This window comes from Mesoplodon bidens (genome assembly GCF_964165515.1).
Source record: "Mesoplodon bidens genome assembly, chromosome: 10".
Lineage (NCBI taxonomy): Eukaryota > Metazoa > Chordata > Mammalia > Artiodactyla > Ziphiidae > Mesoplodon > Mesoplodon bidens.
Genome location: NC_138172.1, coordinates 95373702 through 95389868, shown reverse-complemented (window position 1 = coordinate 95389868; position 16167 = coordinate 95373702). Strand labels below are relative to the sequence as shown.

The 16167-nt window shown below is 44.2% G+C and overlaps 1 protein-coding gene across 1 annotated transcript in view; it reads right to left on the bottom strand.

Annotated features, from left to right (window-relative positions):
* Positions 1-13079, bottom strand: part of RANBP9 (RAN binding protein 9) — a 90648-nt gene extending 77569 nt beyond the window's left edge. The window contains exon 1 of the mRNA XM_081245705.1: positions 12195-13079. Coding sequence (XP_081101831.1) covers positions 12195-12765 — 571 coding nt within the window. The 5' untranslated portion in view covers positions 12766-13079. The remainder of the gene's footprint in view (positions 1-12194) is intronic.
* Between the last annotated feature and the right edge of the window lie 3088 nt (positions 13080-16167).

Here is a 16167-nt window from a genome sequence, read left to right as displayed (position 1 = left end):
TAGGTATGCTTCACCCAATACAAACTTATGTCATTAATCTTTCAGTCAGACTATACCATTACCTTCATGGGTAGCAGAACTCCCCTTCTCAAATTTACCATGACTGTTTTAAAACTAAACACCTCTTATAGGTCAAAAATTATATCTTGTCTATACAAGAACCATCACACACCAATGAGATCACATCTTCCCTTACCATACACTCTGTCAAATTATCAATGCGTATCCTACCATTAAACAGTTAAGTTTACACTTGCAATGCAAATTAGCACATGTTCACGTGGCCTAAAAGGAACTAAATGAACTCAGCCACTCTATTACCATTCATAGATGTCTTAAGTATATGTATTATGGGCAGAAGTTCTCAGCAGGATGACCACTGAGAGGTGATAAACTTGGCTAGGAAGATAAAAATGGAAGCAGCAATGTACAGACGCTGATAAAACTGCTTTAATATATGTAGGTAGTATTTACATGGAGCTAAGCAGAAGAAAGTAACAGCATAAATCTGCAGAATGATACACTAATCACTTTTTAAAAACAGACATTTAATAAATCATGATTTCAGCAAAATATATTTTTCGGTAACATTATGTTCAAATAATTGAGCTGCCTGGGAAAAGGTCATGTAAACTAAAAGCATTTTAAAAATCTAGACAGTTAAAAATAAATCTAAAGAAAACCCCAATTAACCCAGGAATCCTAAATCAAATAGCTCTTATTTTTGGTTTTGGTTTTTCTTTTTTTTTTTTTGCTGTACGCGGGCCTCTCACTGCTGTGGCCTCTCCCGTTGCGGAGCACAGGCTCCGGACACACAGGCTCAGCAGCCATGGCGCACGGGCCCAGCTGCTCCGCAGCATGTGGGATCCTCCCGGACCGGGGCACGAACCCGTGTCCCCTGCATCGGCAGGCGGACTCTCAACCACTGCACCACCAGGGAAGCCCGGTTTTGGTTTTTCTGAAGAGAAGTGACCAAAACTTTTAGGGATAAGGGAATCTCAAAGTATACTTAATAATAGTAAGTGATAACAGTTGACATACATTTAATACTATGTGAAAGGCACCATTCTAAAAGCACTGTACTGACAGAGAAAACAAACTTATGGTTACCAAAGGGTGATGGGGGGGGTAGGGTGGACAAATTAGGAGTTTGGGATTAACATACACACACTACTATACATAAAACAGATAAATAACAAGGACCTACTATACAGCACAGGGAACTATATTCAATATCTTGTAATAACCTACAATGGAAAAGAATCTGAAAAAAGTGTATATGTATGTATGTATAACTGAATCACTATGCTGTACATCTGACACTAACACAACATTGTAAATTAACTGTACTTCAATTTTTTAAATTATAAATAAATAAATAAATAAAGGCACTGTATTTATTAACTCATTTCACCTTCAAAACAACCTATGAAGTAGGTACTATTTATTATCATTTCACAGTTGAGGAAGCCAAGGGCAGATAAAGAAACTCAGGTTGTACTGCTGGGTGAGAATCCCAAACCAGGATTTGTGCTGGGATTTAAATTCAAGAAGCCTGATCCAGTGCGAGCTCTGAACCCACAGGAAGGATTTAGTTACAGTGAACATTCTGGGATCACTTCACATGTATCCCCACCTCCTATTCTAGCTACTTTTGTGGGAAAAGAGAAAGAAAACTAATATTTGAGGGTAAACAATCTCTCAAAGTATTAGGTGCTTCTGTATAGATTTTTCTCATTTGACATCTGTGAAATAGGTATAATTTAACCTCATTTCTAAAAATGGAGAAATTCTTACAGAGATTATCCAACTTGCCCAAAATTGGTAGAATCGTGCATTAAATCCATGTCTGATTTAAAATCCCCTACATCTTACCATTACGCAAAAATAACTGTAAAGAACTACAGAGTCATAAATCTTCAAGGTTTTAGTATATTCATCATGCTCTAACAAGACACTATAGAAAAATTCTGTAAATGTTAAAAGGATTTGTTCCATTTTAAAATTAACCTTAAGATGTAAAGACTCAAGAAAAAGTTGAGATATAAGATATTAATATCAGAGTGAAGAGCCTATTTCTAATAATGTTCATCAGCAGGAAGTTTATTACCTTCAATTCTGTGGTGACCAAAGTACAACCCTCACACTACCAAAGTGTACATTTTTAAAACCACACTCTTCAATGTTAAGTGTTTTCTAGATGGTTCAAGAAGAAAATACATGTACTGCTTCAGGACTCTAAGGCTAGCAAGGTCACCTCCTCCTAGTCAAACAATCTGTTGACTGCATTTAAATGAAACAGAAAGGGTTTGAATAAAGCCTTCCCCCAGACCCCTCCACTCTCCAACCTGCAGCCAAGTGCCTTTCTGAAAATATACATCAGCCTTCCTTGTACCACTAGCCCTCAAGACAACTAACACTCCTTCCCATTCAGCCTAGAAAAGGATAAATTTCCAGAAAACCTTGTTTGATCTTGCCCTCCCCTCTGCATTTTCTACCTCCTCCTTTCTGCTCCAGCCACACTGGCCAGGCCAGGCTGTGCCCAAGCTACTCCCTCTAACTGGAAAGCTGTGTACCCTTCCTTCTCAGACTGGCCGGGTCCTCCTCAGCCCTTCTATCTTGGTTCAAGTTTCACTTCCTCAATTATTCTTGCTCTAGCCTCTCTGACTCGGTCTAACCTTTTTTATATGCCCTCCACACAACATTAACACACGTTAACACTTAATTTTGATTATTTTATTGTTTCTGCATTTTAATTCCCGGACCTCTTTATTCCCACTGACTTCCATTCTAATTTCAATCATTCTTCCTGGAGCCACACTCTGGATGCTGACATCACCTGAAACTACTCCATCTCAGAAATATTAAATTCCAGTAAAGTCTGTTTTGCTACAAAGCACATTTCTTGAATACAAATTAGGCCACATGCACTTGATAAACATGGCAATGATATCAGCATAATAAAGAAGTCATTCAGCTCATAACACAGCTTTTCCCAGTACATTAATGAATTAAAGAGAAAATTTTAGCAATATACAGAGGCCCTAAGTCAAAAAAGCTGGGATTCCTTCAGAAGTGCATTCCTATTGTGCCCAGTGTTTGGTGGCTTCAGGAACTGCTCTACCTGCCACTGTATTAACCCATCTGGGGAAAATTCAAGTGCAGTACAGATCAAAAAAAACTAAGATACTTCCTCTTTGTTTATATCAGTATGGACTCATGTATCTCATGCATATTTATTTTACACTTTGGGTTATAATTCAAGACTAGTTCATTTCTTTTGTTGCTCAAACTGTTCCCCGTTTAGCCACTGGGAGCTTTTTCAGTTGGCTGCTCTGGCACTCTGACATACCTCCATTATGTGTTTTTTGTTTTTGTTACTTTCTGGCACTATAAGATGCTGGGAGCTCATCTTGTGCATTTCCTGCCCTAGTCCTAGAATCAGCCATTTCTCCAAGGGGCCATGGCTCCTTTTATGGGCAAATGGCATTAGAATCCAAGATCTCGGTACTAGGTATGCTCACAGTTACTGGGGTGCCATTGCTTTTAGGCCCTCCCATTGACACGAGCGAAGAAATATATGTGTGTATACTAAACCCCCGTATATACACACACCTGTGCTTTTTGTTTAATCGTCTGTGCACACATTAAACTGAACAGGAGTTCACACTACTGTCTCCGACTCTAATCCATCATCACGTGGATCATTCTACCCACTCCAGTGGTGAGAAACCTAGCTTCCACTGTGCACCATCCACTGATTTAACTGTTAAATTCCAGTATACATGGACAGCAGTATCAGAATTGTTAACTCATATCCCCCTGGGATGCAACTTATCAACAAGAATTCAGTGCTTATATAGTTTCTTTTACCTTTAGTTTTACAGACTCCACTGATTTCCAGTTACTTATTTAAGGTCAGTGCCTTTTCCCTCCTCTTCTGAGATTGTTTCATACATTTGTAATATAGTTACACTGTTTTGTCACATTCTACCTTCTACACTGGGATCCACCCCCCCACCAAGTGACTTTCTAAAAAATATGTACCTATTAAGATTCACTCTTTATGTCCTAAAATTCTGCAGGTTTGATAAGCACACAGTGTCATGTAGCCAGAATTACAGCATCATACAGAATACTTTCATTGACCTAAAACATCCCGTTCTTTGCCTCACTCGCCCTCTCTCCGTCCCCTCAAGCCCCTGACAACCACTCATCTTTTTCCTAGCTCTATAGTTTTGCTTTTCCAGAATGTCATTATCACTGAGATCATACAGTATGTTATCTTTTCAGACTGGAGTCTTTCACTCAGCAATATGCATTTAAGATCCATATGTGCCTCTGTGTGGATAGATAGCTCATTTCTTTTTTATCACTGAATAATATTCTACTGTATGGATGTACTGCAGTTTATCCATTCACATACTGAGAGACATCTTGGTTGTTTCTTGGTTTTGGTGATTATGAGAAAAGCCGTTATGAACATTTACATGCAAGTTTTTGTATGGGCGTAAGTTTTCAAACCAGTTGGGTAAATACCTAGGAGCTCAACTGCTGGATCATATGGTAAACTATGTTTAGCTTTGGTAGAGACTGCCAAGCCATCTTCCAAAGTGGCTGTATCATTTTGCACTCCCACCAGCAGAGTACGAGAGTTCCTGTTGCTCTCTGCACCCTCACCAGCAGTTGTCATGGCCAGGTTTTCTTTGGATTTTAGCCATTCTAATAGCTAAAGCTAAGCATTTCCAATTGGCTTTAAAAAAAAAAAAAAGGTGAAAAGAGCTAAACCCTGAATCAGATTTTTATTTTTGATTAAACAGCTGTCAAGAACTTACATCTCTAACAAGGCAGACCAACCCCCAAGGTTGAAGGCTGTGAAGGGTCAGCAGCCTGTGATGCTGGGCACACGGGAGTGGAAATCTAACCAGGCTTGTATTTTGTTCGGACTGTTATTTCTGTAGCGCTCTGGTTACAAAGTTCCATAAGTTTTAAGTGGTCTGCCCCAGCCCTATTTTTCCCATAAGCCATGTTACTTTTAGTGAGCAATTCTGTGAAAAACATTAAGTTTTTCCAGCAACACAATTTTGGCATCACAGTGGCAATACCGACATCTTCCCCTAGGACACACCCTCCTATCCTCTCCCCCATCTAAAGAATTCACTCTGCACTTCAAAATTCAAGGAACTCCAGAGCTTCCCTGGTGGCGCAGTGGTTGAGGGTCTGCCTGCCGACACAGAGGACACGGGTTTGAGCCCCGGTCCGGGAAGATCCCACATGCCGCGGAGCGGCTGGACCCGTGAGCCAGGGCCGCTGAGCCTGCGCATCCAGAGCCTGTGCTCCGCAACGGGAGAGGCCACAACAGTGAGAGGCCCGCATACCGCAAAAAAAAAAAAATTCAAGGAACTCCAGTGCACTGAACCCTTTCTTGTTTGTTTGTTCTTCTCCTTCCTCTTCCAGGATGGTATACACGGTAATTATTTAAAAGCTTCCAAAGATCTTGATTTCCCTCATATGCCTATCCTTCCATCATACCCAGCCAGCAAAACCACAAGCCTTAAATCAACATTATAATCCACCTTCCCTACTCCTGCACTGGGCAGCTGGCCTTTGCGGAATAAAGTCCAACCCCTCCTGCAAACAGTCACCACTGTGAACTAATGATGTCGGCTGGGATCCCCCACTGTTATCAATACCACACAGCAATCTTTAGAAAGAGGAAGATGGTCCGCATCTTCATCATTCACTTTAGGCTTTAGGTCCTCTACGTGAATTCAGTGAGCAAACTACCTCGCCTCCTTTATCACACAACAGGACTGAAATGGGACTCCACCATTATACATGGTTTTGTTCTACTCTTTCGCGCATTACTAACTCGTCTGTCTACACCAGTCCACCTCTTCCACTGTTATCAAAGGAACAGTAGGTATTCCTCTCCTCTTCAAGGGCAAGCATCTTAAGTTTCTGAACCACCTTCCCCTCTCCATGCCCTTACTCTGTCAGCCTCCCAAGCTTGTATTCTCATCCTTTCCCTCTTTACTCTCCTTCCCTTCAATCTATAAGGGCACAGTGTCCCAAAAATGTATATCCTTTTCATAAAATTATGTCTCTGTGTTATAAATCATTGTCAATAATGCACTGGGGTTGGTGGTTAGTATAATGAACTTTTTTTTTAACTTTAAGGTAATAAAACCAAGTATTGGTACTATTTATCTTAGTTGTTAAAACACGTTAAATTCTGTAGACATTTATTGAGACTCCATACCTTGCACTAACATCATACTGTCATCTAACTTACGTCACTTCAGTGTTACCCATGCAGCCAAACTAAAACTAGGCCTACTTAGAAATGATACAATAGTTTCTAACACAGTACCTTCCAAAGGGTTTTCTAGGGATAATTTTAAGTATGTGGATTTTCATCTTCCATGCTGATGCTATAAGCTGATCTCCAGATACAACATAAGTCCAAAGTCAACCATTAAAAAAAAAAAAAAAACCCACATGCCCTAACCTCCATTCTCCTCCAGGTATTGACTAATCTCTTTCCTCATCTATATTTCTCAAGAATAACCTATATTCACTATACTTTCTGCTTGGTCCCTTCTAGTGACCCTGATTTCTGCCCCCATCACTCAATTCACACTGCTCTACCTAAGGTCACAGCAATCTACTTTCCAAATCCAGTGGAAACTTTTCTGTGCCTATGTCACTAAACCTATATGTTGCATTTGACACTAAAGTTCACTTCCTCATTTCTGACACTCCTCTGCTCAGCTTCTGTGACACCACCCTCCCCGCTGTCCAGGTGCCTCTTAACTACTCCTTCTTGGGCTCCCTGCAGTCTTTTAATGTTGGTCTTGCTCAGGGTTCCATCTTTGGCCCACTGCTCTTCTCACTTTACTCACTCTCTCTCACACTCTGAGTTTCAACTACCAGCTACAGGCGACTCCCAGGTCAGTCATGACCTCAGCCTCTCCTCCAGGTTCAGGTCAATGATGGTATGTGCCAGCCCCTCCTAGGAGAAACTGACCCCACACTGTCGCTACTGAGAGGAGTGGGGCCCACACTATCCTTCCACCAGGAGGACATTTTGTATTTCATAACAACCCTCACACCCCGACAGCTGATTCAACACAGGTCAGCATCTACGAGAAGGCCACCAATTCACTCCACAGCACAGAATGAAAAGCTCTGCCCAACTAAGAAAGATGGCAACTAGCTGGGCCAATCTGCTGAGTCTCTTGGGAGTTTAAAATAGGAAAAAGGATAAACCAGTTAGTAGGGAAAAGAACAGAAAACCACCAGAAACTAGCACTGTAGCTGAGTCATCTGAACATTAGAAAAAATCAGGAACTCCAGCTGTGGTGATCACACAGAGCCACCTTAACTCCAGAAGACCTCTTTCTGTTCTTTCTCCAATGCTATTTCTTTGGCTTCCTCAGGTTTACTTGAAGTCAGATCAAATGGCTAAGATTCCCATTTTTACTTACCTCTAAGTGTACTGTAATACTTCCTTGAGATCATTATTTGCTTCACGGTTCACTGCAAAAACCTAACAGGGCTGGAAACCCAGCATCAGCCTTGATTTCTCCATCATTCCATCATATCCAGTTAGATTTACTTCAGCACAGATCACAGATATGTCTGCTCTTCTCTGCCCCCACCACTGACCAGTTCAGGTCCTTATTTCTTATGTGGTCTGCAACAGCCTTCTAAGTGAGTCTGCTATTTCCAGGCTTGTGTCCCTGAGTCCACCTCCCAATTAGTTGTATAATCTGACAAAGATGAAAATGAGCCAGTCACTTCCTACTTAAAATCCTTAGATGATTCTTTGTCTCCTACAGAATAAGATCCAAGCTCGATGAAATATTCTATAAGGCCTCGCACGATCTTTTCCCAGCTGTACCTTGTCACACACTTAAATTCCAACAACCCCATATTGCTTGTAGATCCAAACATATAGAATAATTCTCTCCTCTATGCTTTTGTTTATGCTTTTTCCCTTGTAATGCCCAGCCCCTCCTCCCCTATATCATACTCATCTTTCAAGACTGACCGCTGGCCTCATCCCCTTCAAGAAGCTTTCCCTGACCCACCAACTTCACCCCTGCCAAGGGCAGCCTGCAGCAGATGCTCCCCCATCTTCCACAGTACTCTATGACACTTCCCTACTACACACACTGCTTGATGTCTTTTGAGCTCTTCGAATTCAAAGACAGTGTCTAATTCACCTTTGAGTATCCAGAACCTGGCACAAAGGAAACACTCACTAAAAGCTTGTTGAATAAACAAAATGAATAAATAGAGAGTAAGGTATATATACAAATTGTCTAGAAGAATATCTGCCCTACAGCAATTGCTCAATAAATCATTACCAAAAAAAAAAATCATTACTATTGTCTACTTCTGTTAAGTATGATTATTAGAATCACTTAATCCTTGCAGTTATCAACTACCATTCTTAAAGCTCAATTTTGGCAAAGGGATCCCTGGGAAAAGCTTGGTTTTTAAATTCCTTGATTTTGAAGCACATTTTTATATCACCTCCCATAAATCTCTAAAGACATTTGTATCGGTAAGCAAGCAAATATGTGTTGAGATACTTGTTCTACATAAAGAAGTGCAAGAAATTAGATAAGCAATTAAATTGAGGACACGTTAAAGGCCTAGTGACTGGTGATACAGAGGGGGAGGGGAGCTGGGCATACCAAAAGTTCAACTGATTTGGTCACTGTTAATAATACTTCAATTAGAAGGTGCAGTTCACTATTCATTTCTTCCTATCATTCCCAACTTTCACTTATCTTACATTTCTTCTAAGCTGCCCTAAATCAGTATAATCAAAGCGTCTGGACTTTTCCATGGCATTAGTGTGCTCCAGGTAGCACTTTCCCCAGAGGAAGTACTTTCAACATCAACTATTCTTCAAAGTCAACTATTCTTCAAAAAGTTATAAATGTGATCACTGGATTTTAACTACTTGAGATAATTAAGTCTCATACAAACTGAAATAGGCAATACGGTGTGGTGGAAAGAACACTAAATTTATTATCAATGAAAATTAGTTTCCAATCCTGGCTTACCTGTGACTGGGAAGCTCTAACTTCCAGGTGCTCCCACTTTTTCTCGTCTTAAATGAGAATTCCACCATCTTATGCAAATTCACTAACATGCTCCTGAGTGTATGTATCAAAACGCTTGGCAAAGTAAACAAATCGTGGTAACTTCACAAATATAAAAATGCAACCTGTAACTGAAACATTTAGACTAATCAAACCCATTGTCATATTCATTAAAATGCTTTAAATTGGGGGGGTTCCCTGGTGGCGCAGTGGTTGAGGGTCTGCCTGCCAATGCAGGGGACACAGGTTCGTGCCCCAGTCTGGAAAGATCCCAAAGGCCGCGGAGCGGCTGGGCCCGTGAGCCATGGCCGCTGAGCCTGCGCATCCGGAGCCTGCGCTCCGCAACGGGAGAGGCCACAGTAGTGAGAGGCCCGCGTACCGCAAAAAAAAAAAAAAAAAAAAAAAAAAGCTTTAAATTGGAATAAATTGATCATCATAACTAGGTCTAAACTTGTCACATTTATACTTATTCAAAGCTGACAAGAATTTCAAAAATAAAAGGGGCCATGCTTGAGGATTTCAACAGTTGGTGTGTGACTGCTAAGCAAAAAGTCTTCTAAACATTTTTAACAGGTAGTAAACACACCCAATTCCTCTGCAATCCAATCAACTTGGTCTGTATGGCTGACACTGTTTAACATTAATCCCTTCAAATCATTTAAGGAACCCCACTGTTTCCAAAAGAGTAACTCTAATTTAGAAGAATAACATCTTCAAAACAGAATACGTTCAGAGCAAAAGAAATTTATATTTCAAAGGTAAGAAAAATCCTCATCATATGGAAAATAATTATCATCAATCTTTTGAAATTCTGTAATATGCAAAAATACTTTATGAACAATAGTTTTTAATGTTATTTTGTGACTTCAAATTTGCTTACCACTACCTAAGACACTTCCCCCTTGCTTAGATGCCCAGTAACTTCTGGTGTGGTCCACTCTGAAGGCACACAGAAAAACAACAGGACAAACACACAGGCACGTATTAAAATAACAAGACGAGGAAGAGGCAGTAGAAGGGGGAAAAGGGCCCGTGTTTGTGACAAGGGGGAAGGGAGAGACAAAGGGGAGACAGAAGAAAGGGAGAGGAAAGAAAAAGAATGACAAACAGTGAAATCTGTTCTTCCAGAAATAATGGTTTATGTTTACAAAAGAGTGAAGTTTCCAGAAAGTGAATCTTAGTATTACACAACAGAAAGTAATAAAGAGGCCAAGAGGAAAAATAACTGAGACAGCATTGTCATAAATATTCCAAACTCCAACCAATTTCACACAAGCTGCACTTCTGCGTGACCCAAATCATCAATTTTATGTAAAAGTAGTTAGTAAAACTAGTCAAGGCATGTTACAGTGCTAAATAGACTATAATCACAAATTTTAGATATGGAAATTCAGAGCTGGAAATCTCCTTACCAACACCCAGCTCAACTCCCTCATCACTCAGAGGAAGAAACTGAGACCCTGTCTGGTAACATGCCTAAAATCACAAATGATGGCAGGACTCGGAAAGCTAGAATTCTTTGTTCAATAATCTCTTGTATCTTCTCCCTCTGATTTTATAAGCTAACTATCAACCATCAACCATCAAATTTAAAGTAAAGTTTTGGGGAGTCTAACAAAAAGCATTCTGGTAGCCAGATCAGAAGTAAACACTTCATACATAGCACTGTTCACACAAATTAAAACACAAAATTAAACAACAGCCTTCACAGGGTATTAACAAAATGTCCAAACTTAAGAAAAACCAAAGGTCCAATATTTTGAAAATTTCAGCCATTTAGATTAAGAACCATAACATTTAAAATTGAAAGTACTTCTCTGGATCTATGGATAAAAGGAAGGAATATTCCACAAGGCCTATTTTTGTGCGTTATTCTTTGCAGCCAAATCATTTGGAAGACTTCTGTGGCCATTCTCCTTCCTGATTAAATAGTAACTTATTTATCCAGGTTCTTCTCAAATTTCAGTCCAGTAAACTTTAAGAATTTCACCACAATGGTTGTTTACACCCTCTATATCCATGTCACTAGGATCTGATAAAGACCCTCCCTTTGAAGCCAATCAAAATGAGGCTGCTCTGAATGTAAAAGCAGCAGGTCTGGGGCCTAAGAAACTGGATTTGTTTCCAGATAGACTGACACATTGGATTGATTTTTTTCCCCCAGACAAGTAAACTTGATGCGTGTGATTAATGTGGGCTACATGTCAAAAACTCCCACAGCAATTTATAATTTTATATACAACTGATCTGTTTACAGCTTTGTTTTAACATAGGAGAGGTAGGTGAGGGAGGAGGGGGACAAGCACTAGCCTAAGGGGTTTTTTTTAACTGCAGGTGGAAAATAGGAGCCAATTTTCTTTAAAATACTAAATAACGTTTTTAACAAATCCCTGTTTTCAGCGAGACTTTCATAATGCCAACACATAAATATAGGGCACATCCAATCAGTCGTGGTAGGTTTCTGCTCCCCTAAGAAAACACGTACTCCTGAGGTTTCACCTCTCGTACCCTCCAGTTGCTTTTAGCAAGATACACTGACGGCAAACTTGGGGCCCCGGCCCTTGTGCTCCCCTAGACAATCTCTAGCTTAATTTGGGGCAAAATCCTCCACTGATTACTCCTCCCCCTATACATCCCTGCTCTCCCTTAATTAGAAATTATCCCTCAGAATCGTGCCTCTCTTCCCCCCACGTAAGAGGAGAGCGCCTGACCCAACACCACCTGGAGAACAATGTAACCCAACTCCGAGCCCATAGATTCCTCCATCCCAGCCCTACGATTTATCTCAAAGGGAAATCAGAAAGCGAGTTATGTCCTGTCATCCTGGATTCCCCCGAGGTGTCCTGCTCCTGGCCTGGGATTACCAGCTCCATTCTACCCAGGACCATTATAGTCACCTTCTCCTTCCCAGAACCGCCTGCTTTCTCTCGCACCTCTGCCCGCGACCCCAATCCCACCCTGGGAGCAGCAGAGCCGGCGGCGAGTCCCCTCCGAGGACACCCGGCCCCGGGAGGGCGGAGGCGGCCCGAGGGTCTGCGGCCCCACTCCCACCGCAGGACACACGCCCAGTACCTTTGTAGTGCACCCGCAGGTTGTTCTGAGACAGGCCGATGTAGCTGAACTTGTCCTTCGGACTCCAGGACCGAGGCAGCGGCGTCTCCTGCTCGTCCACGGCCGGGTAGAGGCGCTTCAGCCGCCGCTGCAGCTCCTTCTCCTGCTCGTTCAGGGCCGAGTCCCCGTGCGGGAAGGGGGCCGCAGCACTGCTGCCCGCCCCCACGGCCGGGGCCGGGGCGCCTCCGGCCGGGCCGGGGCCCGCGGAAAGGCCCGGGGGCGCGGGGGGCGCGCTGGCGGGGGCGGCCGCCGAGGCGGGCTGCGGGGGCGGAGGCGGCGGCGGCGGCGGGGCCGCGGTGGCCGGGGGCGGCGGCGGCGGCGGCGGCGGGTGGAGGAGCAGGGCGGCCGCCGCGGCCCCTAAGCCGCCACCGCCGCCCGCGCCGCCGGGCGAGCCGGCCGGAGAGGAGCCGGCGCTGACGGCCGGGGGCGCCGGCAGGACGACTCCGGACACCGGGGCCACGGCCGCCGGCGGTGGCGGCGGCAGCTGCTGCTGCTGTTGTTGCTGCTGCGGCGGCGGCGGCTGCCCGGACATCCCGGCCGCGACTCAGCCTGCGGCCACCTCCACCTCTTCTCTCCTTCCTCCTCCGCTTCCCGGGGGCGCTGTCGCTGCGGCCGCCGGCACCAGGCGCCCAGTCCGCCCGCCCCGGAAGCAGGCGGCGGGCCGCGCGCCGAGAGGGAGAAAGCACGACGGTTGTGGGGCTCGGAGCCGGGGGAGTGGGCGCCGGGCCCGGGGAGGCCCCGAGAGAACGCTGGCCGGAGCGCGGGCGCTGGCCCGGGACGAGGCGCCGAGGGCGGGGGCGAGGCGGGGGCGCGTGAGGAGAAGGCGCGGTGGCAGCAGCCTCGGCCGCTGCTCTCGCGGATGTTTCCCGGCGGGCGGGCCGAGCCGGCGCGAGACGCTGCGCGCGGGCGGTGCTGGGCGAAGGGGCGGGGCCGGAGGGGCGAGCTCGGCGCGAGGGGCGGGGCCGCGCGGGGGGCGGGGCCGCGCGGGCGGCGGAGGGCGGGCCCGCTGGGGTCCCGGCGCCGGTAGACCGCACTAAGGAGGCGGGTGGCCCGGCGCGGACTTCGCCTTTGCCCGGGTTCGCCGGCCGCTCGCGGACCGGGCGCTGGGGTCCCCGCCTCTGCCGGCAGCCCGCCGCCTCGCCCCGCTCGCCCGTTCCCTCCCCGGGAGAATCTCCTCCTACTTTACTTCTTTTTGTTGTCGTCGCCCCACCTCCCCGACCGTAGGGTTCCCGCTAGCGCGGCGGGGCCCGCTTCTCGCCCAGGCGAAAGTAATCGAGCCCCGTTGGGGCCGCCCAGAGTCCGGTCTGCGGGGCCCAGGGACGAGCGGGGCGGCTCCGGCTCCCGGATCCCAAATCGGGTCCCCGGGGCGAGCCGTCCGGGCGGCGCCCACGGGCTGCTCGGGCTCCAGCTCCTGCACCAGTACAGGTCCCTGTTTGCCGCCTCCCTCTTAAGGAAGCAACTGCTCTGCATTACTTCATTACCATTTCTGAAGGGATAGTCTCCCACTTAAAACGGAGCATTTTGTTAAGTAATTTTATGAGGACTTAAAGTGAACCCAGGGTGGCAGAAGGTGTCACTAATTTATTAGGAATGCTAATAAAGACGCATCTCATCAAAGAGCAGGAACACGAACCATACGAATACACGGTGTATTTACGCAGGGCTTCTGGAGGCGTCAAAACATTTTAGAGACTCCTTAGTTTTCGTAACAGGCCTCTTTGTTAAGTAGCAAAGAATTATGACCATTTTTAAAACAAGGAAATATTCACTGAGGTCAGCAGAGTCAAAAATAGGACTTCCTACTTTGCAATTCCCAACAGTGCTTTGCTTGGTCGACTAATTGGGCACAACTCGCCAAGTGTTGCTCTCTGACCCGTCCTCACATTACTATTTTGTTTTCATCATCTCTTTGTTTAGGTTATCGTTTCCTTAGATGGCAAAATCGAGCTTTACACGTGTAATCTACGCCATATAAATTCTGGTATTTTGTTTGCTTCCAAAGATATTATGGTGCTAATTGTTTGGCCAAATAAGCAAGGAGTGTTCTTTGCTGAATAGAGAATTATTTTGTCTTGAAGAGGGTAGGTAAATGGTGATTTAATTGAAGGCCCTCAACGGCTGGCCAGAGCTAATAGTCATTTAGTCTAATTTCTCCCTCAATTACCCAGCAACTAGATGCCCTGTTGTTCTTTAATAAAAATATCCGATAATTCTAACCTGCTGTTTGATGACCTTTTTCAAGCCACTGCATTTTAAATTACATGATGTCATTGTATTTAAATTGTTCTAAGACTGTCATTTATATTACGGTAACGAGTTAAATGTAAACCAAACTCTATTTAAATGTTGGCTAGCCAAGGTAGAATAAATGGGCTCCAAGTCTCAAACTTTCTTGAAATAGTCACCAAGGTTTTATTTATGATGGTGTACTTTCTTCTGTCAGAACACTGAAAAACCATTTAGAACTTTACATACCCTAGGAAAGGCAGAGAGAATAAAAGTGTCTTGATATTGGGCTTCCCTGGTGGCCCAGTGGTTTAGAATCCACCTGCCAATGCAGGGGACATGGGTTTGAGCCCTGATCCGGGAAGATCCCACATGCTGTGGAGCAACTAAGCCGTCCGTATGCCACAACTACTGAGCCTGTGCTCTAGAGCCCGTGAGCCACAACTACTGAGCCCACGAGCCACAACTACTGAAACCCACGTGCCTAGAGCCCATGCTCCACAACAAGAAAAGCCACCACAATGAGAAACCTGCGCACCACAACGAAGAGTAGCCCCTGCTCACCACAACTAGAGGAAGCCCGCGCACAGCAACGAAGACCCAACGCAGCCAAAAATAGAAAAATAATAAAAAAAAAGACCCAATGCCTTCTTTAAAAAAAAAAATTCTGATATTTTGTTGGAAGCTTTTTGTAGGAGTGACTAGTTGCTCTCCAAACAAGCAACCTCAAGAAATTAATGATTTCAGCTGTGGAGGAGGATTCTGTAAAACGGGCACTTCCTCATACTTGAAGGTCGCAGAGAACATCAACATCATTTTAGAAAGCCACATAAATGATGATATTTATAAAGAGACATAAAGGTGTTCATGCCTTTTGACTTATTCCCACCAAAAAATCAAAACCAAGTAACAAAATCCGAAGTGTCGAAGAAATTTAGGCCTAAAAAGCTTCAACAGATAGTACTGATAGATGAAATATGGAAGCAAACAAAGTGCCCAGCATGAAGGGACTAGTTGACGAAATTCCACTCAATGGAATCAGGAGCACATAGAGGAAATTTGTTTGAATTTTTTTTAAATGCATCCCCTTTGGGCAGTGGAATCACCAAAAGACAGGGCCAACTAATTAGAGAAAAGGCACTCCTTTCTCTTGACTTAGTGGATATTGGGCCCACTTTCTTACCCACTCCTTCCAGGCCTCCTGCACAAGCACAGCCTGAAATAAATATTATATACCCTCTTAAAAATGAAGACATGGAAAAATGATTCTGATGTTCTAAGTGGAAAAAGGCTATACAATAATTTACACTGCCAAAGCTGTTAGCAAAAGACATGAAGGAAAATCACAAAATTTTTCTATAATGGGCAATTATCATACATAATTAAAATTTTATTACCAATATATTAGACTTTTACATAGAGATGTAAATGATAAAAATCCACCAGCCTTGAACTTGTCCACAACATTTTTGCACCTATATTTTCAGTCCTTCCCATGTATTGCTGTAATATTGATACACACATATCTGCTGAGGTTCTCAGTAGTGAATGGTTAGGAGCCAATTCTGGCTCTCTTAAGCAGAAGCAACTTATTGGAATGATATTTGATGGGTCTCAGAATTAACCAGAAGGCTAGACAACCAGGCCTAAGACAAAGACCAAAAGGGTTCAGGCAGCACAAATAGACTGGCCCCAGCACTGGTCACAT